The sequence below is a fragment of the Neopelma chrysocephalum genome, unplaced genomic scaffold, assembly GCF_003984885.1.
Source record: "Neopelma chrysocephalum unplaced genomic scaffold, ASM398488v2 Primary Assembly neopelma1_44, whole genome shotgun sequence".
Classification (NCBI taxonomy): Eukaryota; Metazoa; Chordata; class Aves; order Passeriformes; family Pipridae; genus Neopelma; species Neopelma chrysocephalum.
The window spans coordinates 14905235-14932309 of NW_020897703.1; the positions used below are offsets into that span (position 1 = coordinate 14905235).

A 27075-nucleotide genomic window follows, 5' to 3' on the forward strand; every position below is an offset into this window, starting at 1 on the left:
TATGGAAGAATTAGAGTTCCTTTTAATTTGTACAAATAATTTTCTGAATTGTAACAAAGAAAAAAGTCCACATGAAAGGGTACAGAAGTGCATATTTTGAAATAACTAGTTACAACTGCAAGATATAACTGGATGCAATCTCCATTTTGAGATTTTAAATTAAAGACTGTTGTTTTGGGTTTTTTTAACAATTTCTATGTATTGCTGTATTGCTGACTGCTTGCATTTCCTCCCTTCTACGGCAGTCATTATAGTTGCAGACTGTTTTGTTTGCATGCTTATACGAGCTTTAGTGGTATTGGCAAGAATATTCTCATTAGTGCAAACATACTTTTTCAGCAACAGCTTGTGTCTCAGCTCCGTTAAAAATAACGAAAGAACATTGCAAACAGATTTTAAATGAGACTCTTGAAGCGCATGGCATGCATAGCACAGTATAAATGTACCAAGGAAGGCTTTGTTTAGGCTGCCACACAATTTCTGAAGCTTAACTTCCTACCTTTTTCTTACTACAGTCCCCCAAAATAGGACTACAACGTCTCCAAAGTCCTCCAAAGTTCAGACAGAACAGGTCCACTATACAGGTCTTTGATTCACTCCTAAGTTCTCTTAAGTAACAGCTGTATCATCCAACCACATGTGGACTTGGGAACATTTTTAAACATTCTGCATAAAATGATCACTCCTATGCAAAATTCATACTAAAACATAGGGGAAAAAGCACTTGATAGCCAAAGCAGCTCCACTAACTATTCTGCTAGAAAGTAACTCTATATACTTCTAGTTTTCTTCCTTTAAAAATGCTGCTTAAGTTGTTCATAATCCTCTGTTTTCTTTTGCTTTCAAGACATAACTTTTTTCCTTTGGAGTAACAACTGCTGGATCACAATGTAAAGCCAAGTTTCAGCAATTCTGCTGAATTCAGCTAATCTGCTGTAAACATAGACTGTTTACACACTGATCATAAACTGTCTTATAGAGTGAAAATGTTGACAAGCTCATAACAAAGACAGTAAAAACAAGTTATGTCACACAGTGAAAGATCTGGCAAAAATTTCAACTATTACAATATTGTCTTGCTTTGACACAGCTTAACATTAATGCTTGTCACTTCTCTTCAGGACTTTAAAGATTTGCCAGCCTTTGGTGTGAATAGTTCAAAGGACTGGAAGGAGTGTTGGTGTTTGTATCAAATCTCTCCTCCTGTTGGCCCACTTTGTTAAGTCACCACATACCAGCTGCTCTTTGGGGATGCACACACTGGGACACTCCTGCAGCAACACAAGCCAAACTCTTTCTCTTTGACATGAAGGCCTGGTGGTGAAATAGAAACTGGGGTGGGACCCACAGGCAGGAGAGGAAAGCAGAAAAGGGAGGGAATTGGTTTGAGGGACAAACACACGTAGTAGAGAATGAGACGGAATTCACAGTATGGTCTTTAGAATGAAGGGAAACTGGAAGGAAAGCAAATTTCAGTTTAAAAACAAAATAAATATTAAGAGCCTGTCTTAAAACATTACTCGAAATTCTGTTGCAACTACTCCAAAAACCAATACTGGAGAATAGCAATAGTTTTGTCTTAGACTTGAGGAGCAAGATTTGAAAGGATTTCCTGATTCCTTACTCTAACACCCACTGTAAATTCTGGTAATCTGTTTCCTCTCTGTGGATCCACTAGTCAGCAAGTGAGACAGAGCAGTCTGAAGCCTCCAAGCTGAATTTTCTGCAGTAGACAAACACGAAAGCATGGAACAGAAAAAGGTTACAGGGAAGAAAGTTACACTGATGAGCATTTAAAAATATTCTTTAGGACAAGCAAATAACTTCCAAACAGATGACTGCCTTACAATATGAATGAATTCTACTATTGGCAGTGACAGAAATACAAACAATGAAGATTTACTTAAATTAATTCACTTTGTGATTAAAATAAAACTAGCATAATTTACCTCTATAAATAAATTTCCTTAGGATTTATACCTACTGAAATACAGATGGAGCAACACTGGAGTAATGGACACCTTGCAACAGTCTCCTAGCTTTAAGATGACATGTAGTATATCTGCAGCTTTCTTCTTCACATATGGAACAAGCCTCTTCACAGGCAGCCATTGCTTGCACTGAACTATGTTCATCAGGTAAAAAATAAATGTGGCATAGAAGTTACCTTTCTAGCTGACAACACATAAGGATACAAATTCAATGAAGTACTTAAAACACAGCACACTGTATTACACATATAATTTGTTTTTCATTTCAAGTTTATTAAAACTTTAGCAGTACAAATGATCCAGGTTTTAGATTATCAAAAGACCAAACTGAAGTCTGCATCTTTAAAAAAGGCGTTCCCCAAAATGTCTCTAAAACTTTGAGACAATGGAAACATTAAGTCCACAAACTCATCCATGCCTGTCGTCATCTGTTCCAGGACTTGTTTCATGATCAGACTTTTTATCCTTACTAGGGGCATTATCTCTTTCCTGACTCTTTGATTTTTGGTTTATTTCTTTTTCTGCTGAGGATCTGGTCTTTTCCTTTTCTTTACTGCTGCGTGAATATGACTTTTTTGATTCTCTCTCTTTGCTACTTGGTCTCTTTTTTGAGTCTGGACTTCTATCCTGATCTCTGCTAGACTTCTTATCTTTGCTAGATTCAGGACTACTACTTTCACGGCTTTTTGAACGCCTCTTCCTTTGGCTTTCACTATCATTCCTCTTATATGAGCTTCTACTTTCCCTATTTGAATACCTATCTCTGTTTCTGCTTTGACTTTCATCCCTCTCTGAACTCCTTGAGTCTCTCCTCCTCCTGTTTTCTCTTCCTCTGTATCTATCTGGTGTACCTCTCCTTTCTCTGCTTCTTGATCTTCCTCTTCTTCTTGTTTCTCTATCTCTATTCCTTGAGTAGTCTTTACTTCTACTACGATCCCTGTCCCTGCTTCTTGATCTTCCTCTCCTACCTCTATCTCGGCTTTTGCTTCGATCCCTTGTTCTACTGCTGGAACTATGTTTTCCTCTAGCATGCTCACGCTCTTTGCTTCTTGACTTACGTTTCTCCCTGTCTCTGCTCTTCCTATGCTCTTGTTCATTACTTCTTGAGCCTGCCCTTTTACTTCTCTCCTTGCTCCTACTTCTTTCTTTATCTCTCCCTCTAGAATCATAGCGCTTTTCTTTTTCTCTGCCTTTCTCATGGTCTCTCTCTTTGCTTCTTGATCTTATTCTCTTTTCATCATGTCTACTGTGCTTGGAGTCTCTTTCTTTACTTTTTGATTTCTCTCGGCTTTTACTATGGCTTCTAGATTTAGCTCTCTTCTTGGCCTTGCTTTTGTTATGCTTATCATCTTTATCTGAATTCCTTCTTGTCTCCCTGTCTTTACTGCTGGATTTGTGATCTTTTTTCTTCTCTTTTTCCCCTCTTCGGCTTGGACTTTCAGAAACTTGTCTGTGGTCTGATATTTTTCTCTCTCTTCCTCTTCCTGGGCTCTTTTGATTATCTTTCTTGGTTTCATTTATTTCACTCCTTGGAGAGAGAAAGATAAAGTTTTTTAAGCTTTTTAAATCCCCTCCACTCCGAAAAAATTAAATCAGAAGTGAGACAGCCTCACAACTGAAACTTAAATCACATCAGGTCTAACCATGTATTTATAGTAGCAGTAGCATCAGTAAAATCAGATACAGTTAAGTAATGGGATAACCAAGTCAGCACCCTGTTTTTTTGAAAGTAATTGTAACTGAAAATCCAAGATGATATGTATTACTTTTAAATATAAAAAAAAAAAAATTCAGTGCATATATTCCAGAAAGAAATAATCTTACTTGTCCCCTTTTATCCATCTTTCTCCACTAGACACTCTCATTCTTTGAGCTCTTTGCATTTCTTGCCTCCAATGTGGAGGAGTTTCACTGCGTCGGAAACGATCTCTTGACCTGGATCTGGAAGGCGTCCGGTAACGCTTGAAGGCAAAGAGAGGAAATTGTGTGTAAGTTTGAATTCCACAGGCTGCGATACCTAAGCAAGATTGTTATCCCTGGCGGTCGGTTCTACATCGCGCCTGCCATGACACTTCATGTGTATATACCAAGTTTACACGGACAAGTTACTAACTTACTGACAAATAAATCTCACGTTCAGCTAAAGCAGAAATACAAAATGTCTGATCAAAAACTATTTTTAAGGTAACTTCCACTCCAGGATTTTTGTAGTTTGATGAGAGGTTTTCTATTGCTTTTAATTACCACAAATGCAGCTCTCTTTTCCAACAATTAAAATTCTTATCTTTGACAAGCAACACAAAAACAATACTTCAAAATTTCTAAGGATTTTACTAAAAATTTGAGGGATAGAGACTTCAGTTACTAAAAACATTTAATACAAGCAGCACACAGCATATGACTTCACAATATTAGAAGACCTAATCTGACTGCTGCCCTCTGCCAAAAAGAAGTCTTCCCTGCATTCCTGGCACTGATGATGTACTGGTTTTGTGTTTACTAACCCTTTTTGAATCCTTTTTGACCTAATGCCAAGAATACCACAGTAATGCAAATAAAGCGTTCTTAAGTTTTTCTATCACCCCCTCCTTCAAAAAGACTCAGTATGCAAACAGGTAATTAATCTAATTTTCCTTCCTGTCTTCCTTCAAGCCTCAGCCCCCAAATTAATTATGCTGCACTTTTTTTTAAATCAACTATCCTAATGTAACACCAGCAGTGAGGCCGTGCTACCACCTTCTAAATTTTGGAGAACACATTGTAAAGATTTACCCTTGGTCCTCTTCCTTTAATTTTCCTTCCAGATCTGGTCACTAACAGTCTCCTCTGGTACATTGACTGGGAATTTGATAGATTACTAAAAATAATTTAAAAAGAGTGATATAAGAAAGAAGAAACAGAAAAATTTTAAAATCTCTTCAGAAAATTAAACTAAATGAAAACGCACAATTTTATTTTACTGTAGACAGTAATAAACACACAGTAAACTTCAGATTTTGTGATCACAGAATATTTTAGAAAATTTCCAGGTTTTCCCATTTTTGAAAGAAGAATAAATTATAGATTCAGATTGGACAGTTCCAATAAATTCTAAATGAAATTGCAATGAATTTTACTTTGCTTTTCTTGAATCAGTCATTATAAATTTTTTATTCACTAAAACCATTTTCAAAGACTAAGCCTTTGTTCTAGGACAAAGACAATAGTTGCCAGTAAAGGGAGAAATCCATTTTTCATCAAGCACTGCTCACAACATGGAACTGCTTAACAGGGAAAAGATTCAACATTAGAGTTCTAAAACAGTAATGTGACCAGACCACCGTCAGCACATAATCAGACTTAAAACAGATATATTACCTTTCTCTTTCCTTTTCTCTGCTTTTCCTCTCTTTTTCTTTGTCATCTACTTTAGGAGGACTTTTCCTCATCAGGAACCGGTTTTCAGGTACAGGAGGAATTTCTTCAGGACGGACAGTAGATAATGGCTGTGCTTCAGTGTTTTCATCTTCACTTTCACTGGAAGAGCTTTATTTTTGTATAAAAAATATGTAATAATTTGAGTTATGTGGACGAGGGAAGACCTTTCTATTTAAATAATTCAGAAATTCTTTTAATACACAAGGATACCACAAGAATCTCAGAAACAAAGCTATTTCAGAAGCAACTTTTTTTTCCCCTATAATATCTTTGCTCCAAAATATACAACTGCAGTAGATTTCTGACTAACATCTTTTATCTATGAATTTCAATGGTGCAACACTGAATATACATTTACTATTGAGATACAGCTTCTTTTTGTTGGTTTAATTTCTTTTCTTTTAAAAACACAATCAGAAGAGTAAAATGCAGATTTTACACTAGCATATGTAACTGTCTACAGACTATTGTAACTTCAAGCAGTTTACAAACTTAAGTGAAATGAGCTTAGGCCCACAGAAACAGTGTTTAGGCAGCATTGCTCTAAGTGACCATTTCTTAAATTTTACTGTTAGCTTAGAAAAATGTGACTTGCACCAACACAACTTGTATCTCACACTGAACTATAACAAAACTATCAGATTAAAAAGAACATTATCAGAAGCAAGAGTGCTTTCTAAGTTTTATTATCTTCCAGCAAAACTGCAAGAGTTTTGGCATATCAAATAGAAGAAATGTTAAGAATGTTAATTTATTAATTTTATGTTTAATTTTGCTTTTATTTGTCCATACTGCAGTCTCTTAAGTCCCACTGCATATAATTTAAACTGAATTGTACAGAAGTGAATTTAGGGAAACAAGCTATCACCATCCATTTCAAACCAAGCATTTCTGCAATGTTTCAAGCCAAATAAGTCTAGTCCATTCCTTCACTGCATTACAAGCTGCAGCACATATAGAAAGGAAAACTACCCTTTGCCATCATATCAGAAAATTTATGCTTCTACATCAAAACTGACTGCGTCTTAAACTTCAAAAACCTACTTTGCTAGTTTACAGAATACTATTCTGTAGTTACAAGAAAAGGATACTGTATGGTGTATATGTAACAAAACAAAAAGATCTCAATATTGACCTTTTCTTGCTTTTCTTTCTCTTTTTCTTTTCTTTCTTATGTTTCTTGGAATTTTTTTTGTGTTTCTTTTTTCGTTTTTTAGATTTCTCTTCCGAAGCACTCTCAGAATCCGATGAGGAATCAGATGATGATTCTGAATCACTTGAACTTTCAGAGTCACTGGATGAGGAAGATGACTTGTGTCTCTTCTTTTCTTCTTTCTTGGCTTTAAACAAGAATAGCAAAGATATTTTAATATCAAACACTTCTAAACTAATCTCAGAAAAATCAACTTACCTACTACCTGTCTCAGCTTCTTGGAATTGTGCCATGAGACTACTTCATTAAATTATTTAAATTGAAATTATGGAGAAAACACTTTCTCCAAAGTACAATAAAGGGTATGTCTAGAAATATGTAACATATTTCCAAAATTTGTATTTATGAAATTTTAAGTGTAAAATTTCTACTATCAAGAATATATAGAACCATATAAGTTTTCCAATTATGTTTTATACAACATAAGCTATATACAAGAAATTATTTAAAACTTATTTACAAAGTGTTTATAAAAAAATTTCTTTGGCTTCAGCTTTAATCTGACTTCATATAAAATCTATTCAAATCACTAATGAGAAATTCTGAAATAGAAGATAAGTGGCACAGACTAAACTGAGTACTCATTGAATTGAGCTCAGTATCTTATTCTGTCAGGTCTCACATTCAAAATGCAGTGATACATACAGTGGTGAAAGATTTCCTCTTCACAGTGATGCAGAACACCCACTTCCAAAAGAACTGGCTGAGATAAAACAACTGGATTACAACAAGGGGCTTAATTCAGGTAACTGCATCAGATACGTGGTACATATCTCAACAATCTCAAACTCTCTTTTTATGGTCGTACTCTCTATGGATACTTTTTTCCCCCACCTTCTAATGTTACTGAATCCCCACACTGGCAGAGTGGATGAAGTTCAATCTCATTGCTCTAGATCTCATTCAGTTTTCAGGTTAGCACCACAGACAAGTCATACCTGTATGACTTATACATAGTGTTTTCTATGTGTTTATTCACAAGTCTCATTTGATACAGACCAACAAAAGCCTGACAACCGACTGAAAAACAACCTCTGTACTTCATAGAGTACATGAGTTTTCCAGGTCATTGCTGGGTGCAGTATAAACTAGCAAGTAGTATTACCAGTTTAGGACAGCTTGCTGATTGAAATCAGCTGGTTCCCATCAGATGTTTTTAGGGCTTCTTGCAAAATGCTTCCAAAAGACAGATCTAATTATATTTCTTACTTCTCTTGTAGATCCAGACCAAGATAACTGCTGTCTTTTCTCAAAGTTTTGCTCAACATCCTTATTAAAGCACTATATTTAATAAAAAGTTATCTGTAATATGTTATATCAGTTTTAGATTGTCTAAATATATATACATTCACAGAATGTAATATGTACATATTTATAAAAGAAAACTGAACATTTTTCAAATTAATTTCAATCAAAGAAGCCTAGTGTCACACAGCCTGGGTGACAACACATCAAAAATAGAAATCTCACCTGACCTTTAAAAACTAAAACCACAAAAAGTATTATAAAAGTGAAATGTTTCTTGTCTATTCAAACCTTTCAGGTTTGGCCCATTCAAAGGAAAATTATACTGTTTCCTACATGCCTTCAGGTAAAACAAGCTCAATTTCAGAAATGTCTGAATATAGCATTAATAAATGCAGTGATTTCCTGTATTTTCTCCCTCCTTCCTATGTTTCAAGTGTGTCAAAAACTATCTGTGACAGTTTTATCTGCATTCTTGTAACAAGTTCAGGTATGTTAAAGTTACTACTTTAAAATGAGTAAGTAATACATAAAAATAGAGGCTGAGCAACTACCTCAACAAATATGTGTTTCTTAACATGCAGCAAATAACATCAGATGTATTTGGGAAATCATGTGGCAGGTAGGGAGTGAAATGACAAGGGCAAAAAACCCCTCCAAACCTCAAACAAAAGTAAAAAGCCCAGAACTATTTACACAGCAAAGACAGAGTATCCAGTAAGAGAGTTTGGATATACTTTCTGGTGACATCTAACTATCTGGTCCAGCAGCAAATGTTGCTTTGACTACTGAACCAACCTGGTGCCGGCCAATTACAGATCACAACAAATAAGACCAATCCTGCAGCATGAAGGTCATCGAGAAACAAACTTCTGTTTACAGTCCAACTGTTCCAGCTCATTACCTTCAGGATCAGGTTTCAACTTATGACCACATCTGAAATAGATATATCACTTCCTACTCCATTCACTGTCATGTTCAGCATTTGCCTGACTTTGGGAATTACATGATCATGCTGCATGACACAATCAAGTACTCTCTGCACCTCAGCTTGTTAGGGACTGTAGCAAGTCTTACATTAGCCCCGTGAACTGAAATTAAGAAACTACCTAGCCAGAAAACAATCAGGTTCAGGCACAAAAGTCAGAACAAATCATGTCATCTTGTACTTCACAGCAGTGACAACCAAACAGTTACCTTATATCAAATCAAATAATCTGTGCTGGACCACAGCAGTCTTCAGAAAAAGGGTGCCTTTACTTCAGGACATTTAGACAGTTATTTTCTCAGGTAATTTTTTCCAGTGTTCAGTTGCCTGCTGTTCAGCGTATCAGATCTTTTTTTCTATTTTGCCCTCATTATTTGACACGAATTTCTGTTATATCTTTCACTCCTTGTTAGAGAACCGACTGTTTCTCACAATGAAATTATATACATTATTCAAGTCCTCAGAGGTATGCATTAGGGAACACTACCACACTTGATTCTTACTGATCAGATGACATGGTCACTGTGAGGAATCCTGTATCTCAAGTGCCTCTGGAATAGATGTCTTTGCAGATAACCAACCTACCACACTGCAACAGCAGAGGAAGGGGAAATAAAAAAAGCCAAAAAAAGCCACCTCCAGCTTCACTTGGAACAGTCAACACAGCTTGTACCTAGCAGCCAGTTCACTAGTGAAAAAAAAATCTGGAACAGAGAAGCCTGAAACAACTGTTCACAGCAACCAGCTTGTGCAAAGGGGGCTAACAATGATGTGTGACAAGCCTGCAGAAGAAATGAGTGCTCAAGGGTTTGAAAGGATAAGTAAAGAGAAAGGGAGGATATGCAAATCAGAAGTCCGGGTAAGACATGACTTGCCAGAATCAGCACTTTATGACTGTTCTTATTTCAAAGATATTTCATAATTCCAAAATGAGTAACTTTGTATCAGTGGTTGATAATTTGTACTGATACTTTCTTTCGTACTGATAGAATTACCTAATTACAGTATTGTTCCTTGATGAATTATGAATGCAGACACAATCTGCCTTAATTGCAAAAAGCACACTTCTACAAGCAGTGATTCTATGACATCAACAAAGATCATGAATCAAGCCTAGCACTGCCCTGGGCAGAATCCCCTAGAAAATCACTTCTTGTGAGAAATCTTCATTAGAGGCTCTTGTTAAAAACAGCCCACTGCACAAAGCCTTTTTTTCAGTTTTGAATCAGAATGTCAGTGCCTGACATTCTTGAAAACATGTCAGATATACCTTTGACGAACCAAAAGTCATGACCTCAAACAGTACAGTCAGGCTTGTTAACTAGGCCCTCTTCTGCAAAACTTTGTCAGCTGGTATCAAAATCCCACCTGTCCTTAAGAAAATTAATACTACTTTTTTGGTCCACAGTTTTTCCTGTGAAATATATTAGCTTAGCTAGTCCATAACGACCTTTCTAAATACTGGGTTAATACTTTCTTCCTTTTTTTTTTCTCTAACCAGATCTCAGGATTTTCCCTAGAACTTGAAGATCTTCTAAAAATTATACCACTTGGCCAGAGAGATTCTTCTTTTATAATTTAACTTCTCTCATTCATTTTCACTAATTCTTCCAACTTTAAGGAATTAAAAAAAAAAAAAGAAAAACAAAGGAAAATATGACAAAACATTTTACTTTTCTAGGTGATCATCCTCTCAGATCCCAGGTAAAAACTTCATATAGGCCTCTGCAATATTGTAGTTGTGACTGCTGTACCATTCAATTCATAGCATCCAGTAAGGTAGCTCAGTCATCATACACTTATCCCTAAATAAATCCAACTCTTATATACAAGAGGACAATTTGCATCATTTGTAAAGGACTTCACCTGGCTATTCATCGTGACACCCAAAAATCAGACCACCTTTCCTCAACTTTAACCTAAGAGAAAAACATTCATACCAAGCACCTAACTTCTACTGTGATTCCTTCTGCTAGTGCCACCTTGGCTTTCCTGTTAAATCCAAGTACCAGTTCTATTTTAATTCCATAAAGACCATCTAATTCCTTTCTTTGTGTTGCCTACCAGACAAGTTCATGCAATAAATATTTAAGACTCCCTTGCTATTCTAATGTATCCTCCCACAGAAATTTCATCGTTATAGTTCCCTCACAGGCAACCTCCTTATTCCTTTAACAGCAAATTCTTAGAAGCAGTCTCCCCTGGTAACTGCCTCATATTTCACAGAATCCGTTCCCTTCTGCCTCCCATAGTACTGTACTAAAACCAGTTCCACTGTTAGATGACTCTCTGTCAATCATGTTCCATGACACTGACTGTGTCCCAGAAACGGCTCCTTCTATTGAGATTCCCTGGCCTACCTCCATTCACTGACAAGTCCGAGGGCCTCTCCTCTTCCACTTGTGACCTTTGGACAGCAGCTTGGCAAATTTACTTCAGCTGATGTGTTTCAAACTGTTCCTCCTATTTCCGCTGCCCCAGGCCAGCACAGCTTATCAGTGGTTCCATGCTGTGCATTCAACTAACAACTCCATCTCTCACAGTAGTGGCTCATTTCCCGCTGCAGGTCCTACACACAGTCTTTCCCTTTCATAAGCAGGATTCTCCATTCACTAGGATTTCCACCGTGGTCTGTCATGCAGCATCTTCACCAGGCTGGCTCTGCATTAGTGCCCATCAGGGCCTTTGTCTCACCCCACACTCAGCTCTGCCCTCCAACAGCCTGATCCTGGTGCCTAAGGCTTCTTGTTCTCCAAACACTCCTACTGCCCACCATTACCTAATACTGAGCCTTACAGAGTGGGCTATCCCATCACCTTGGCATCAATTTCCCTCCATGGCACACCAGGCCAGCTACAGGAACCAGTCGCCAGGAATGCAGCAGGACTGAGTCAGATATACAAGGACACAGACAAATGGGTAGGGTAAGACTGTCAGATCTTTCAGAAGCCCGTTCTCTTTTAGGAGAAGTAAAAGAGAAAAAACCATTTTTTTGTATTTATTTCATTCACTCTTTTGATGACGAGTACTTTAAAGCCCTGCCTAATGGCTTTAAGTCATCAGACTGCTCAGTGCCATTTAGTCATTCAAGTGTTCTAGACTGGACTAAAAAGGGAGTGTGGCAATCCAGTCAAGACATATACAGTGTGTATCTCATCCACCAGCTTCACCCATCCCATATCTGTACTGTTTTATTTTCTAATTACACCACCTGTGCATTTCCCAAGAGATACTATGCTCCTGAGTACTGTCCAGAAAAAACATAATTGTGTTCTCACACACAGGCTGACTTAGAACCTTTGAGAAGTCAGGAGCCATAATATAACTTTGCTTGGAATTCTGAGGTATTGATGAGGTAACTTCAGACTCCAAAGTCATTGTGTAAGATATCACACATATGAACACAGAACTGTATCAAAACGTAGGGGAAAACCCAAGGAGCTCCAGTTCGAATGCTTGCATGTTCCTTAGACCAAACAAGCAATTATTCCTGTGTTGTGCTTCAATATCCTTGGTGCAACCCTTCACAGTATCAACAGAAGGTGCTACAAATGAAATAGCATGATGATCCCCATCATAGTTCCTACAAAGCAAGCATCCTGGGTTTCCACTACAGAGATTCTCCCACAGGGACAGCAACATCTTAGATTCTGCTTCTCTTAGAAAATAAGGCTCAATCCAAGCTCTCATACCATGTTTGGTTCTGAAACAGCAGAGCAGGCCATCCCATCCAGAAAGAAGGATAGGTTCTGTCATATTCCTCTTTAAGAATATAGTTTATGGTAAATCAAAGTGTAGGAGCTAAAGAGCCAATTCCAGACTTTTCTAATCTAAGGGCCTGTTTTGAAGATTTACCTTAAAGAAACCTGAAACAAGTTCACCACCTTCCAAAAAGAATATTATGCTTAACACAGCACTCTACTTGCTATGACAAGAGCTTGCCAGCTTTGTACCAAAATTTAGCTAATATAAGAAAAATCTAAGACAGGAGAAGCTTTGAAGAAAGCATATATGATTGTTCTTTAGTCTCTTTTGCATCAACAACTTTTAAGGACAAACTGCTCTGCAATGTTATTTACCTTTTCACCAATTGCCACACCCATCACAAGTAAGTGTCTAAATATTTTTATAAGCAACCAACATGGAAGAAAACAAGCAAAATTACCTCTCAGTTTGCATCTGTAAAAATGTACAGTTCAACTTTACCTTTGGATTTTGGAATTAACTCTCCACAGCTCAGTATGCGGACTTCAGCATATGGTTTACTAGATGCATCTGTTTTCTGGTTTTCTATTTCTCTCACAACTTCCTGACCTGAGATGACTTGTCCAAAAACAACATGATGTCTGAAGAATTTAAATAAAAATAAGAACTCTTAGTACTTAATTTTCTCAAGGCAGTTCCCAAACAAATGTAAGAAGAGGAAAAGAGATATTTACCCATCTAAATGAGGTGTAGGTTTAGTTGTTCTGTTGTTTCCAGATTTTAATTTAAAAGAGAAAAACAAAGCCAGTGTCAGTGAAAAGCAGTCAGCATTTGAAGCCATGTCATCTACACATACGAAGGTGAACATTATTCTGAGTGCATTAATAACATTTAACAAAACAAACATATATCATTCTGTGCACAGTTAAAAGTATTTAATGTCTTATATATTAAACTACCTATTCAATATTTTGATTAAACATTTTACTGAAAAAAACATAAAATTGCACATAAATTTTTACACAGCATTCTCATATAGGATATAACAAGTTTCTACTTATTAACTTATATAAATACTGCCAGGAACAGATACAAAAATCCTGTCTCACAGCAGGAAAACTGCAAATAACCTTCTATACATCAGAAAATAATCAGAAAACACAGGAAAAAATAAATATTTGTATGTACAGATTATTTGACACAGAAGTAGGACTAACTTTTTCTCAGCTTTCCCCTCTACTAGCATTACTAAGGCATACAGATATCAGTCATGGCAGAGTAGAAAACTGAGATGACTGCAGTAATGATCACACAGAAATCCCAAAATAAGGGTTAAATCGTAGATGACATCCTTAACTCATTATATTAACTAAAGCTATGAAACATGGATAAGAGTGATGTATTTTGAGAATGTTTTCTGTAGGTAACTTATATTTAAGAAGAGTCTACTGCAATGTATTTTAAGAATTTAAGTTTTAACTATAAATGAGATCATATTGGAAAGTTATTTCATGACCAAAAAAAAAGCCCTCTACTACTTTTGAAAGCCCCCAGAGCTGTTTTGCTTCCTTCCAGACAGCAGTTATTAGTTAAAGTTATAAGAGTTCTACAAGGAACTAACAGGTTTGTTTTATTAGCCAAGTTAGAACACAGCTACTGAGAACCACCAAGAGCCCTTTTGCACAGACAGTAAGCACTAAACACAAAAGGGAAAAAAACAGTCAGGATCCCTAATCAGCACATTAGGAAACACCATCAACTTTGGCTTTGCATAGCAGCTAGTCTTCAATATTTAAAAGGATTACCTTTACAGCTTACAAATAGCAAACCACACACACATTTCAATACTTACATAAAGAATTGTGAACCATTTGTATCTTTCCCTCGGTTGGCCATTGAAAGGAGAAATTCTTTGTTGTGCTTTACAGCAAAACTTTCATCTAAAGAAAGATTTTTCAGTTACTTTAAATATACCATATATGCTTGGGTAAATGCTATCATCTACGTAAATTCATCCTTATTTAATAAATCTGCTAGTCACTTGAGTGAGAAGTTGTCTTAAAAATAGATTAAAAAATATGAATCAATGGTTTATAGCCTGAGGGGGAAAAAAATTTTAGTATTCTTGCTCAAAAGATTTGTCTCCTTAGACCATATAATTTTAAGTTTTTGCTCTATTTGGCACATACTGCACACTCTTTCTTTGGAGCAGAAGTTGTTTTTTTGGCTGTGCATTAACTCTTAAGAAACTCCTCAATTTCAGGCATTTTGTTATTTTATTATTTTTTAATACACATGGATATCCAGTTTGACAGCAATCCCAAACAACTTCTGTTTGTCTCTCAGACGCACAGATGAATTTATTAAGTTGGCCAGGAAGAAAATCAGTTTAACTGGAACGAATCCTACTTCTTACGAGCAAATAATTGTCAACAGTTCAAACTAAATCCCAATGGAACTGAAATTTAGGGAGTTCGAAATGTAATCATTACTCTTCATTTAAGACACCTGTAAGAGACAACCGTCTCCCTCCTTTCTCAAAACAGCAAAAAGGCTGTTGGGGGATGCAAACTCTTCAGATGGAGGACATTTGTTCAATACTATTTGGATAGATGCGGCAGGAGCAAGCAAGAAAAATATACAACATTTGTAATGCTATGTTTTTACATCACACTGTCACTGGCCATGAAAGGGACAGTCCCACCCACTCCCCAGTCACTGTACAAAGGCTAACTGGCACAGCATCAAATGTCAATCTAATCCAATGGTGAGTTGCTTAAGCAAAGCACAAAAGCAAAACTTCCCATGAATTCAGTTTCACACTGTGGCTGAGTTGAACAGCCAATTTGCAACTGCCAGAATGTAAGTGCAGGTTGTGCTCATTCTTTCATCTCCCCCAGCCATACGTTTCCTCAAACCCCGCTATTCATTTGTGTTTGTTCTGACGCTTGCCAAATTATTTCATTGGATCCATTCAATTATACGGAAATTCTTTTTCCCGCAAAAATCTTCAGGCATTTTAGCAAGCTGAATCAGCTGAAAGTTTTATTGGACAGTCAGTGCAAGGTAAGGCCTCCTCCCTCTTTTGGCAGTGGCAAACCGCTGATTACACTCAAGGTTTGATATAAAATTGCACCTGGCCCTACTACAACAGCAAATAATTCTTTCAATTGTGTGCTGCAAGCTTGGACAAGAACCAATGTTAAAGGAAGTGTGTCTGGGAGGAGAGAGGAGCATAACCTCGTCTGTTGATAGCAGCTGCCCATCATGTGGGCCTGGGTGTAATACAAAAACTGCTCCAAGGAACAGAGATGCTCCACTATATTCTGGACAAACACAGGCTGAGAAACACAGCAACTGCAACGTCTGCAACACTGGCTGAAAAAGAACCATGACTGTGAGAAAACAGATGGCTCTATCATTAATTCATCTTGGGCTTAGGAAAGCAGGGCTTTATGCATTCTTTTAAATAAATATTTGCTTCACACCTTTCTCCTTTTCACTTGAAAAAAAAGACAATCCCCAACTTTTAGCTAGCTGGTCAAGCCAAAAGTAAATGTTAAAAAAACCAGAAATCTGGCAAGAGGGACAAATACAAAGAAGTTCAGTTTTAATTTTTCATTCATTAAAAAGGTTCATATCTTAAAAGTAAAATAAAATAACAAAAACTGGAGAGTCAAAGGCCTCTAAGGCCAGATGAAGGCTTAAAAAACACAAACAATGGAGTTCAGGTTTACAGAATAGAGACTTCAGAATGTAAAAGGTGATTGATTATCATAATACTAAAACAGAGTAGATCGATAAAACCCTTACCTTCAAAAAAGCCACCATATATGGATTCTCCTCCCCTGCCATTTCCTTGAAAGAGGAAAAGTGACAGTTAAAGCAGTGATTAAAGAGTCACGTTATGTGGAAGGTGCTTTGTAATACAAAATGTTGATGCAACTGCATCCAAGTCACTGACATTATTCTTCAAGATATGCAAACATGACCAAGATGCATCTCTGTAGTCCAAAAGCAAACTTGGATTTATGCAGAAGAAAGGGAAAAAAGCAGTGATATCACAGAATAATTAATATAAGTAAATGACACTACAGAGAACTTCTGCAAATGTTTTACTCCATAAGCATTCAAGGTTCCTTTCAAGATTCACATCATACCTTCACTGAAGTCACCTCCTTGGATCATAAAGTCTTTCACAACCCTGTGAAACAGACAACTTTTGTAATGCAATGGCTTTTGGGTGGACTTTCCTGTACCCTTTTCACCTAAAGGAGAACAGAATGAACAAAACGAAAAATTACTGTCTATGTCTGTAGAATCTCCACTACAAAAAAGTGCTACATAAGCACTTAATCAAAATCACCTACTAAGCTATGAAAAACTGACTTGTGAGGCAGACACCTACCTGTAATACCTGTAAGAAACTGGCATTTAAGAAAGCAGAGCAGAAACTACTTTCTGTCTCTACAGTTATACCAGAACTCCTTACTGACATTAGTATACAACTCTGCTCTCTTCCATGCAGATTGACTGAAATTAAACATCTAGTTTAAGTTTATTATAACTGACATTACTCAGAAACATGCATGAAACACTCAGATCTTCAGTTACAACACAACAAGGTTAAGGTACCATAAAAGCTCGTAACAAAACCAGAGAGATGGGGGAAGGAGGAGGACTCTGGTTCCCTCCCCTGCTCGTGATTACAAACTGCCATCTTCCTCCCTCACATCAGCTCTGTGCTTAAGCAGACTCTCTGCTTCAGCTACAACACTATCTCCCTTCCTGCTACCCTCAAATAGACAAAGTCTCTGCTGAGTTAGCAACAAGAATGGCTCATGGTGGGTCCTGTGCACGGTACAGCCAACCTGAAGGTAACAGTAGTCAGTGGGAGATCCCTTCTCAGGGAAGATCTCTTCCTCTCAGTGCTGGCAAACCACTAGACTGTATCTTTCTATAACCTTATCCTGAGCTACTAAATTGGCAGCTTTTGTGATGGGCAGTTACCTCTGAACTTACTGTAACGGAGTGGTGCCTCCATATGGATTTGTATAGCTAGGAAAAACCCACTTTTGATAGGAACTCTGATAAATGTGAAGTTGTATATGTTCCACTAACTTGGCATATGCCTAACACAGGTATGCCAGGAAAACACGGAGCTGTCAGACCCTGTTTTACAAAGAGAGCACACGCTTTTCAAAATTGCCAGAAAAAAAGATGAGTAAGGAAAGCAAATAAAATAAAAAATCTGAATTATTTTGCTGATGATTAGTATCATAAACATTCTGCCCATATATTTTTCTCACTATTCTTATGTGTTAAAGCAGCAAAATAGTTTGGGATCTGAATTTGATTATGGATGTCAGTAACAAAGTATGAACTTAGTAGTACTTAAGGCAGTAGCAGGGAATAACACCATTATGCAATAATCTGCCTTTTGGGTAGTTGAGAGCAGATCAAGAATGCCACGGTCATGTGCTAACATAGTCACAACCATTAAAAATCATCACTTTAAAGTTCAGATTTGTTAACAAACTTTGAAAATCTGATTTTGTGCCAGTAAGCCTAATGTCAGATCAGATAATACCTACATTCCTGCAGACATCACAAATAGTGCACTACATGTTTTAGTAAACTTGATATGAATGTAATTATGCATCCACACCTGATTCAGATCATATTAGTACTGCTGAGTGATTCACTATTAACAGACCCTTGACCTGAAAAATAACAGAGCTGGAAGGAAAGGAAGCAGAAAAAGCTGAAGACAGAAAGCAGGTATGCTATTTATATATTCACAAAATTATTCTTGGGATAATAAATATAAGTTTTGCTAAACTATCAGCATTTGCAACAAAAGTATGCAATCTACAGGAAAATAATTCTGTTTGGAAATGCTTCTAGGAGAGAACCTTTTGAGTATTTTCTTCAAGAAATAAAATGAATTTCGATAGGACTGGAAATCACCAGTTTCCATCAAGAAATTAAAATAAAGGAAAAAAAACAATTAACAAATACCAGCGATACTTTTTTATGTTACCTCAAAGTAACATAAGACTGAAAAGTAAGTCTGCACGGTTGACCTCTTACTGGCTACCTTTCAAGACTGGATGATGTTATATAATGCGAACAGTGATATCTGTGCTAGTAACAGAAAATCAGCTTACTGTGCCTGTATTTAAAGTTGGTTAGTACATACTCCCTGCAACACACTAAGCCAAAGCTACAACGGGCTTTGACTCCACATCATATGTATATGACAAATCAGCTAAATCTCTGGAGATGGCAAGAACCAATGCTTAACTTACTACTTTTTATCTGTAAGAAAATGTCAGGAAAAATAACAACCATCAAACCAGATAACATGATATTACATTAAAAATTATAGATTAAATTGTAAAACCTACAAACCTGTGCAAAGGCAGCGAAAATTTTCACATGTCTTTGGACACACATCTGAAAACAATTCAAAGACCACTCTTCCAGCTAGAAAAAAAAGCACACCATATTTATTATGAAGTTAAATGGTATTTGAATTATTCTTACACATATCTTATATGACTATTATGCTACTAAACGGATGTTTTCATCTTCTTACCAGGTACATTGTTGATGGCTATGTCAAAAAAGCAACGAGGTCTCTGGACTTTTACTCCCATGGCTTCAGAAATTTAAATACTGTAAGTAATAAAAATAAAACTTAGTTTTTCCTTTTGTGTAGTGAAATTATGTGTAAGTCAATGCAGAAGACTTTACAAAGACAACAAAACCTGCAGAAAAGCAAAAAAAGCCCCAACCCCCCCAAAAAAAAAAACACACCAAAAAGAGAGACAACAAAGGCAAGCATTTTTTAGAATGCAAAGTATTTTTGGTCATTTCCATGTTATGTAGACCCAAATAAGCAATTTTATTCACATTTGCTGCACTAACATTAAATTTAAACTTGATTGCAATAGTTCAGATGGGGAAATACAAAAGGAAAAGATACTGTAAGGTATGGGTAAGACTTAAGCATTCAATTTTTTAGGAATATACCTTCTTGATTCCTGTCACTGCAGTTACCAGGCTCCAGTTAGGACCCAAACCATTCTAGATGAAAAAAAACCAAAGGTGTAGCTCTTCCAGAATTGCTGCTAAGTAAAATTATTTTGGCTTTTCCTTGTTTCTTTTCCTTTTATGTAATTGTTTATCTCTTTTGAGACACCATCAATGGTGATATTTAAAAGATGAGCAGATGTGCTGCTTAAGGACCTGGTTTAATGGTGGACTTGGTACTGTTGGGTTTACTCTTTGACCCAATGGTCTTAGGGGTCTTTTCCAACCTAAACGATTCTATGATTCTTTATCAAGAATTTTAATGCAACTTTTCCCTTATCTTTGAGTATATAAATCCCTTTATTTTTGTGTAACAAGCTATGCCTTCATTCCACTTGCATTTCTGGCTTTCCAACATTATGTACATGTATATTCTTTTCCTTTTCTAAATCCCTATCCTCTCTGAGTTACTTCAGAGTGGAAAAAAAAACCAATGACAGCAAAAGGATCTGTAAGACTGGAGTACTTCTTCCAGAATATAGAATATAATCCATAAATTTTCAGTTCTAGTTATTTTTTATTGCCAGAAAACATGGCTCAAGTCTAGCTGACACACTGTACACATCTCTCCTAAAGCTTCACTCATAGCTGTACCACAGAACAGCCTTGAAAAATTCAATTGTCACCATCTGTCAACTCTCAGTTTATGAACAAGAGGTTGTAAGAAATCAAGACAGCAGTGTAATCATGCTAGTCTATATTCTCTCTACTTGTGCTGTTACTCCTAACATTTTGCCAAGATTACACAGCAAATATCACAAGAACAATGCAGGACTGGTTTAAAGCAAACACCACTCAGTAGTTAATTATTCATGTGATTTTTAGCAAGAGAAGACTTCAAAAAATGCAGAATCTCACTATATATCCTCTAGGTGTGTAACAAGCATATTCATTCACACAAACCAGATATTTGTCAAAAGCAGCAGGCTTATCTCAGTCTGCTTGGTACTCTCCCAGAATTAGGATTTCTCTCCCATTACAACAAATTTTGTCACCAGAGAGACAATGCCTGTAGCTGAGCACTTCAATGTCATCAGGTTAGCAGAAGGCTCACTGGGTCACCACACTGCTGCACGAACTCTGAGGCAGGGCAAGGAAGGCGGCAGTGTGGGCAAGGGAAGGGATGAGACAGGTGGTAGTCAACAGAGAGCTCTGAGAACTGAGACCAGTCCAAAGGACAGCCATCAACTCACTGTCAGGAGCAGAACAGACTATACAGTTGCATGGGATACTTTTTTCAAGGAAGCCCTTCAGAATAAGTGGTACAATAAATATTGTTTGGTGGTAGAACTGATAGTTTTAACCGAACTGAGACATCTAAGGACCAGCAGTACCACAAATGATTGATTGCCTGTACCCAAACTCTTGTGCTTGACTGAGAAGTGATTCAATTCCTGGTTTACGAGCAATTTGCTTGAGAAATGTTCAGGTATGCCTTAACACTTATATGCAGTACTTTAGCCAAAATAAATGCCAACTATCTTAATATGTGACAATTTTTACTTCAAACGTTGATAATGACTGAAACTTAACTGTAAAATAAATATAAATATACCTATGTTAGTCAATTTTTAATTCAGTTTTGTAGAGAACAGGATGAGAGAGAGAAATCAGAAATAAAGAATTCTACCCAAGTCCTTATTCCCACCAACTTTTCTCAATGTGATATTTCTCTACCTCTACATCGTTTCATGAACAGTGGAACAAATAAAGCTAGCCCATGTTCTAACCATCACCTCCAATGTTCCCTGCACTTTCCCTAAATCCTCCAGTAATATCCCCTAAATACTGGCTGCACTCGATTCCAAATGATAGATATGTCAACAGGTCAGTATGAAAACCCTGAATGAACAAACACCAGGCCAAGCAAACATACCTCACTCTTGAGCTGATGTTGCCTATAAACCAGGCTAAGATACCAGTGACATTTATCCTACCTGCCTTACAAGTCAAGAGAGCATTTCCTCTCCAATACACTTAAGTATCCTTTGCACTGCCAGCTAGACCTTCTCTTGATGCATTACAGGGAATTTAATTTCTATTCATTTCTTCATATTTCAGTATCTAACACCAAACACAATCATCTACATACTGATCATTTGAAACTTGTCTGTGTTAAAAGCAAGTACAGGGGAATGTTAAATACATGTTAAATACCAACAAAGAAAACCACCAAGAAAATACCAAGAATGAAGTCAGAAAATACCAAGAATGAAGTCAGAAAATACCAAGAATGAAGTCAGAAAATACCAAGAATGAAGTCAGAAAATTACAAGTAAAGCTTAGTAGTGCTATACGTCTGATAACAATAGGGCTTAAATGAATTTTGCTCTTTATCACTAAAAACTTATTTTCAGTTAAAACGTGGATACTCTTAACCCTCAGTATGTTGTATTTTTTATTTGTGAACTTGGTGGAATTTTACTAGCGAACAGAATATGAACTTGAAATCAACCCCAGAGATGCTCACTATACGTACATTCAAAAACGAGCTATGCAGAAGGACAATCTTGATCAGTCAGCTTCTTCCTTCCAAAACTCTGTAAGAAAGGATAATGTAACAGCCCAAGTACTATCCTGAAATTTTCAAGCCATTCATCATTCTCAACCACCTTCTGTTTGAGAAGCCTCTTACTAAGTCTAAGTAGAATCTATGACCAAAAAAACCCCAAAGCCAACCAAACAACAAGAACACCAGTATATCTAACAAAACAGACCTGTTTCTTTTATTTCTGAAAGTACAATTACAGTTCAGATTAGAGCATATTGGTATTTGTTAACAAACACACCAAAAATACTTCAGCTGCATCCACAGCCAATGTTTCACCAACTGTGTCCCTCAGGGTTCACATCCCTTCACACCTCCATCAGCTTCATTATTTTATTTGCAGGATAAAGCTGGCCAACTCAAGGCCAGGCTGCCAGCAGCTGTTCTCCTTCAAAATTATCTATGTCAGTGGAAAAACATAACTATCCCAAACTGTTCATAAGCATCTTTCTGCTAGGGATTATCACTGATGTGCATTGACATGCTTAAAAAAAAAAACACCTTAGGGATTTTTTTTTTCCAAAATCACCTGTGCTAGCAAGGATCTAGTAATAATACCGCTAAATATATACTAGAACCTTTTGACTGAACAGGCTAGAAAACACTCACAGAGGCACACTAAGTGAAGTATCGATGTGTCATGCATCCCACAAGAGCTGTCAGCAAGCAGCAAAACATGAGTATTTCCTAGTTTTACAAGGGGAAAAAAACAACTTTATTTGTTACTCTGTTGAACAGGTCATGGGACTACTTATTTGTTTCAGTCCCAGGACAGGACAGAACAGTGAGAAAATATGTATTTAGTAGGAAAATTACATACTGTGTCCTATTCCTTCCCTTCTTTCCCTGTCATCATCAGTTATTCCAGATTTTTAACTTCTCCTTGACCTTGCTCTTGTATGCGCTTCCTTGCATCAACTTACAATTATCTTCTGCACTTGCCTTCATTCCATGTCCAAATGAAGTGAACAATAAAGTGCATAAATTCATATTCCTAGCATTTTGTTTCAGACCATCTACAAATGCAGGAAGACAAAACTACATTGATATATATTTCAAAGATAGAATGTAGAATCTCCAGAAATATATCTGTAAGCAAAACTTTGAGTTCAGAAAATGCAAATGCACGAAGTGAATACCGAACATATATCACATTCTTTAAGGCTGTGGTTGCAGTCACTTGAAGACAATATAAATCTGGGCTGAAACCAGAACAGAGGGCTCCTACATCCATGTGTTTAGCTTTCATACAAGCTACCTGGCTGCATAAAGACTACCCTTTCTTCCCCCCTCCAAGGAAAGATTTGGTAGCAGCATATATCAGCTTAAAGTGATGGCAGAGGCACAGTCTAAAAATGTTGTATGTTCATTCCAGTATGGATTCAACTGGAAATGAATTTATGACTGCAAAATGGGAGACATGAAAATTTGTTCACAGCTCCATTCCTGGGACAGAGCATCCAGCTGTATTAGGATGATACCGAAGACGTGAACAACAAAAACCCAACCAGCCCAACTCTCAAACTTCATAATTTCCTCAGCACTTTTCCCCAAACACCACCATCTTTTCCTCTGTACTTCATGATCCAAAACCTCTACATTAGCAGCAATGACATCTGAGGAAATTAAGGGGTTTTTTTTCATTTTACTAATCAGCAGCACAGGATTTTTGTTGTCAGCATATTTAGAAATAAGGTACTACACTTTGTAGTACTGTCTTTGTAATCACATGAATGTAACACATTAATAAGAAAAGAAGAAAACATTTGCTTTCTACACAGTTCTATGAAATTTATGCAGGAAGACTTTCCACTCATCACTAGAAATCACACATTATAGGTTTCAACTTGACTGCCCCTTCCAAGAAAAGCCAACCACAAAATGGATTTTCAACATTCTTGCAAGCAAAAAGTGATTGACATCACTTTCCATCAGGCCTCTCTTGTCTAGAAAAATGCTACAAGTCTGTTTTGGGTGACTGACATAGTATTTGTTTCCCTCTAAAAAACAAGTCAAATTAAGAGACACCTGGCAATATCAAACACTGCCTTCCATGGACACGAGGCAATAGCCAGCTATCCTTCTAGGGAGACTTAAGAAAATATCATCCTTAGATAGGTCCTGAATACAGCCCTAACACTACCACACTGGTAGCTCATTTGTATCACTTTCAGTATGATTTTTTACACTTATGAACAGGACTTTAGTCTTCTTGTACTAAAGTAAAAGGAATGAACACTCAGTTATAACACCTCAGCTGGGAGAGGGTAGGATTCAGTTGAGAAGGCAGTAACATTCTCTTAAACTATCTAAAGAGAAATACAGGTTCCTACTGGAATGTCCCCTTTATTTTTCTAGAAAAGAGGTAACTGCAATAAAAAATGTTGAAATATCTAACCACATTCTTATCACCAGCAAGTAAAAATCTGAGTTGTCAAGTCTTAGCAGTAATTTTACATTATTTAATTTATGCAGAAGGTATTGTTTTTTCTCTGTTATGATTTGTGAAAAAATACTGGTGTTTTCTGTCAGGTCTGTGCACAAATAAGTACTTTTTTTTTTAGCACAACTTATAAAGTGCTATGAAAAGGCAAGTTTTTGCATTGTATGAAAGGGGGGAAAAAAAGATTTCACAGGGTAGAATCTCCAAGCCACGTAAATCCCAAACTAATTTCAGCAGTGGAATCCCTTCCTACCCATTACTGAAAATGACAATAAGGCAAGACAACCATGCAACAGTAGGACATAGTTCTGAATGCTGTTCCGTATTTGTCAACCATAACCACAAAAAGCTTGTTCTATCATTTTTTATTCTCATGTTCTCCTCCCTTCTCTACTTCTCTAGCTCTAGATCTCTTCTATGCCTCATCACACCCTCCTATCTAAACCTCAGTGCATTAGGAGATGGTCAGACTTTTTCCCTGGCACTCACTGACTCTGCTCCTAAATGGAAGATGGCTCCCAAATGCACATAGCATGGAGGAGTGAACTGGTAGTGGAGAAAACATGTTACAGCACAGTAAAATTCTCCACTGCAGTACATATTCTTCACTCCAAATTCCCTCATAATCTACAGATTTTCTGAGATGCTCCCAGGGGAAAAAAAAAAAAATCTTCTTTTGATAACAGCTTGAGGAGTGCTAGTTAATTAAAAAAATAGTATTTGTTTCACAGAAGAGGACTGGAAAAATGGGAAGTTTTAATAAGAAATATAGTGGCACACCAAAGGGTGCTCTCAGAGAACTATTGATGCTGGTATCCTTTTCATGCTCCCCTTCAGATCTACTTCATATACAGGAAATTACAGTATTTCTGAAATATTTAGAAATCATTTTTAAAAACTGATAAATCAAGCTCTGTGAGTTTAGATAAACTAATGCTTCATAAAGCATGTGTAACTTCCATATTGCTACCACATTTTTATCATGGTAGCATCTAAAACTTTGAGTCATACTGGACCCCAATGCATTAATGAATCGGAATAGTGAAACAAAAGGGGGGGGAAAAAGAAAAAAAACTGCAAAACAATCAACCTAGAAACATTTATCACTGTCCAAAGAACAGCCTCTTCTGCAAGCAATATAAAGCAAAACCACGAAAAAACCAAACTATTCTCTCAGAAGAAAAGATACATCTTAGAAAATAGACTTTATGCAAAGAAAATGGTCTCATGTTTCTTTTAAAACAGCTCTCAGATGATTACTAAAATATAATTAGCTTAACCAGTCAAACATTAGGCAACTACTGGCCAAAGTTACTTTTTTTATCATTACTGATAAATTTTGTAATTGTGACTGAACTGAAAGGCAACGTTTAATGTTGCAATAAATATTCTGTCCATAGTTTCAAAAAACTATTTCTTTTTCTCCTAAGCCTCTTTCAAAGCCTCCTCAGTGCCTCTAAATACAATCATATATAGGCAGCACCTTATTTTGGTCATGGCTGCAAACAAACTGAGCCTGAAACTCAATAGTCAAAAGTCTCTGAAGTGCCTTAGGAAACCCCTGAAAGAGAGAGGCAGAGGACTCTCCTGCCAACCAGGGTAGCTCCTGCAGGCTCCACTTCCCTAGGAGAGGCCTGCAGAGGGGAGGAGAACATGTGGCGCGCAGACAGCCCGGTCGGTTCCTTCCCAGTCTAGGGGAGGAGGGAGGACTCATTCAAACTCCCCAGCAGCACTCGAGGCCGAGCAGGGCGCTCGCAGCGGGCACAGACCCGCGGCTCGCCGGGCAGCGGGGAGGCACAGCCAGCCTGGCGGACCCGACCCCCGGCGATGCGCGCCAGGCCCCGTCCGCCGCTGCCGCTCCCGCCTGCCTGGGCCCCGCTCGCAGCTCCTCACACCCCTTCCCTCCCAGCGGCCGCCTCCCCCGGGATGCGCCGCGGCCCTCCCGCCCCTCAGGCCCGGGCCGCGGGGCCTTGCGAGGAGAATGTGCGCGGAGCCAGTGCGGGCGGCCGCGGCTGCCCCTCGCCCGCCCCTCGCGCCGGCCGGCCCGGGAGGGGCCGGGGCTCCCACCCGCGCCGAGACCGAGGCTCAGGCCCCGCGGCACTATGACCTCCTCCTCCGCCGCCCGCCCGCCCAGCCCCCAGCGCGGCCTGGGCCGCCGTTCCCCCTCGGGCGCGCCCCCGCCTGTGGCGCGCCGGCCCCGGCGCTGGCGGCACTCACCCCTGGCGGCCCTTGTCGCCCTGCGCCGCTCAGCGCCGCGCCGCCGCCATGTTGAGCTGGTGCGGCACGGCTGCGTCAGTGGCGGGCAGGGCGGGAGCGGCGGCCGGGGGCGGAACGGCGGGGGCGGGCAGGGGAGCGGCGGCGGGAGGGGTGGCGGCCCGGCCCCGGGACGGTGCGGGGGTCGCGGTGACGGCACAGCGCTGCCCGGAG

At 38.1% G+C, this 27075-nt stretch overlaps 1 protein-coding gene across 2 annotated transcripts; it reads right to left on the minus strand.

Annotated features, from left to right (window-relative positions):
- PPIG (peptidylprolyl isomerase G) lies at positions 1–27046 on the minus strand. Of its 2 annotated transcripts, none has more exons than XM_027678642.1 (13): positions 26866–27046; positions 19161–19240; positions 18974–19048; positions 16720–16827; positions 16373–16417; positions 14412–14499; positions 13294–13323; positions 13061–13200; positions 6544–6748; positions 5349–5516; positions 4764–4848; positions 3816–3952; positions 1–3519 (listed from the first exon to the last, which is right to left on the minus strand). In XM_027678642.1, the coding sequence occupies exons 2-13, from the start codon at positions 19219–19221 to the stop codon at positions 2400–2402; spliced, it is 2262 nt and encodes a 753-aa protein (XP_027534443.1). In that variant the 5' UTR covers positions 19222–19240; positions 26866–27046; the 3' UTR covers positions 1–2399. The 2 variants fall into 2 exon arrangements, with proteins under 2 accessions (XP_027534443.1, XP_027534444.1); XM_027678643.1 differs by lacking the exon at positions 26866–27046 and adding an exon at positions 22137–22153.
- Positions 27047–27075: the final 29 nt, after the last annotated feature.

Bases quoted from the DNA above. Each gene is read 5' to 3' on its own strand.
- PPIG (XM_027678642.1), bottom strand. From the start codon at position 19,221: ATGGGAGTAAAAGTCCAGAGACCTCGTTGCTTTTTTGACATAGCCATC. The intron at 14,500-16,372 runs GTAAGGGTTTTA...ATCTTTCTTTAG, and splicing joins ATATGGTGGCTTTTTTGAAG to ATGAAAGTTTTGCTGTAAAG. The intron at 3,953-4,763 runs GTAAATCTTTAC...TTTGCCTTCAAG, and splicing joins TTAAAGGAAGAGGACCAAGG to CGTTACCGGACGCCTTCCAG.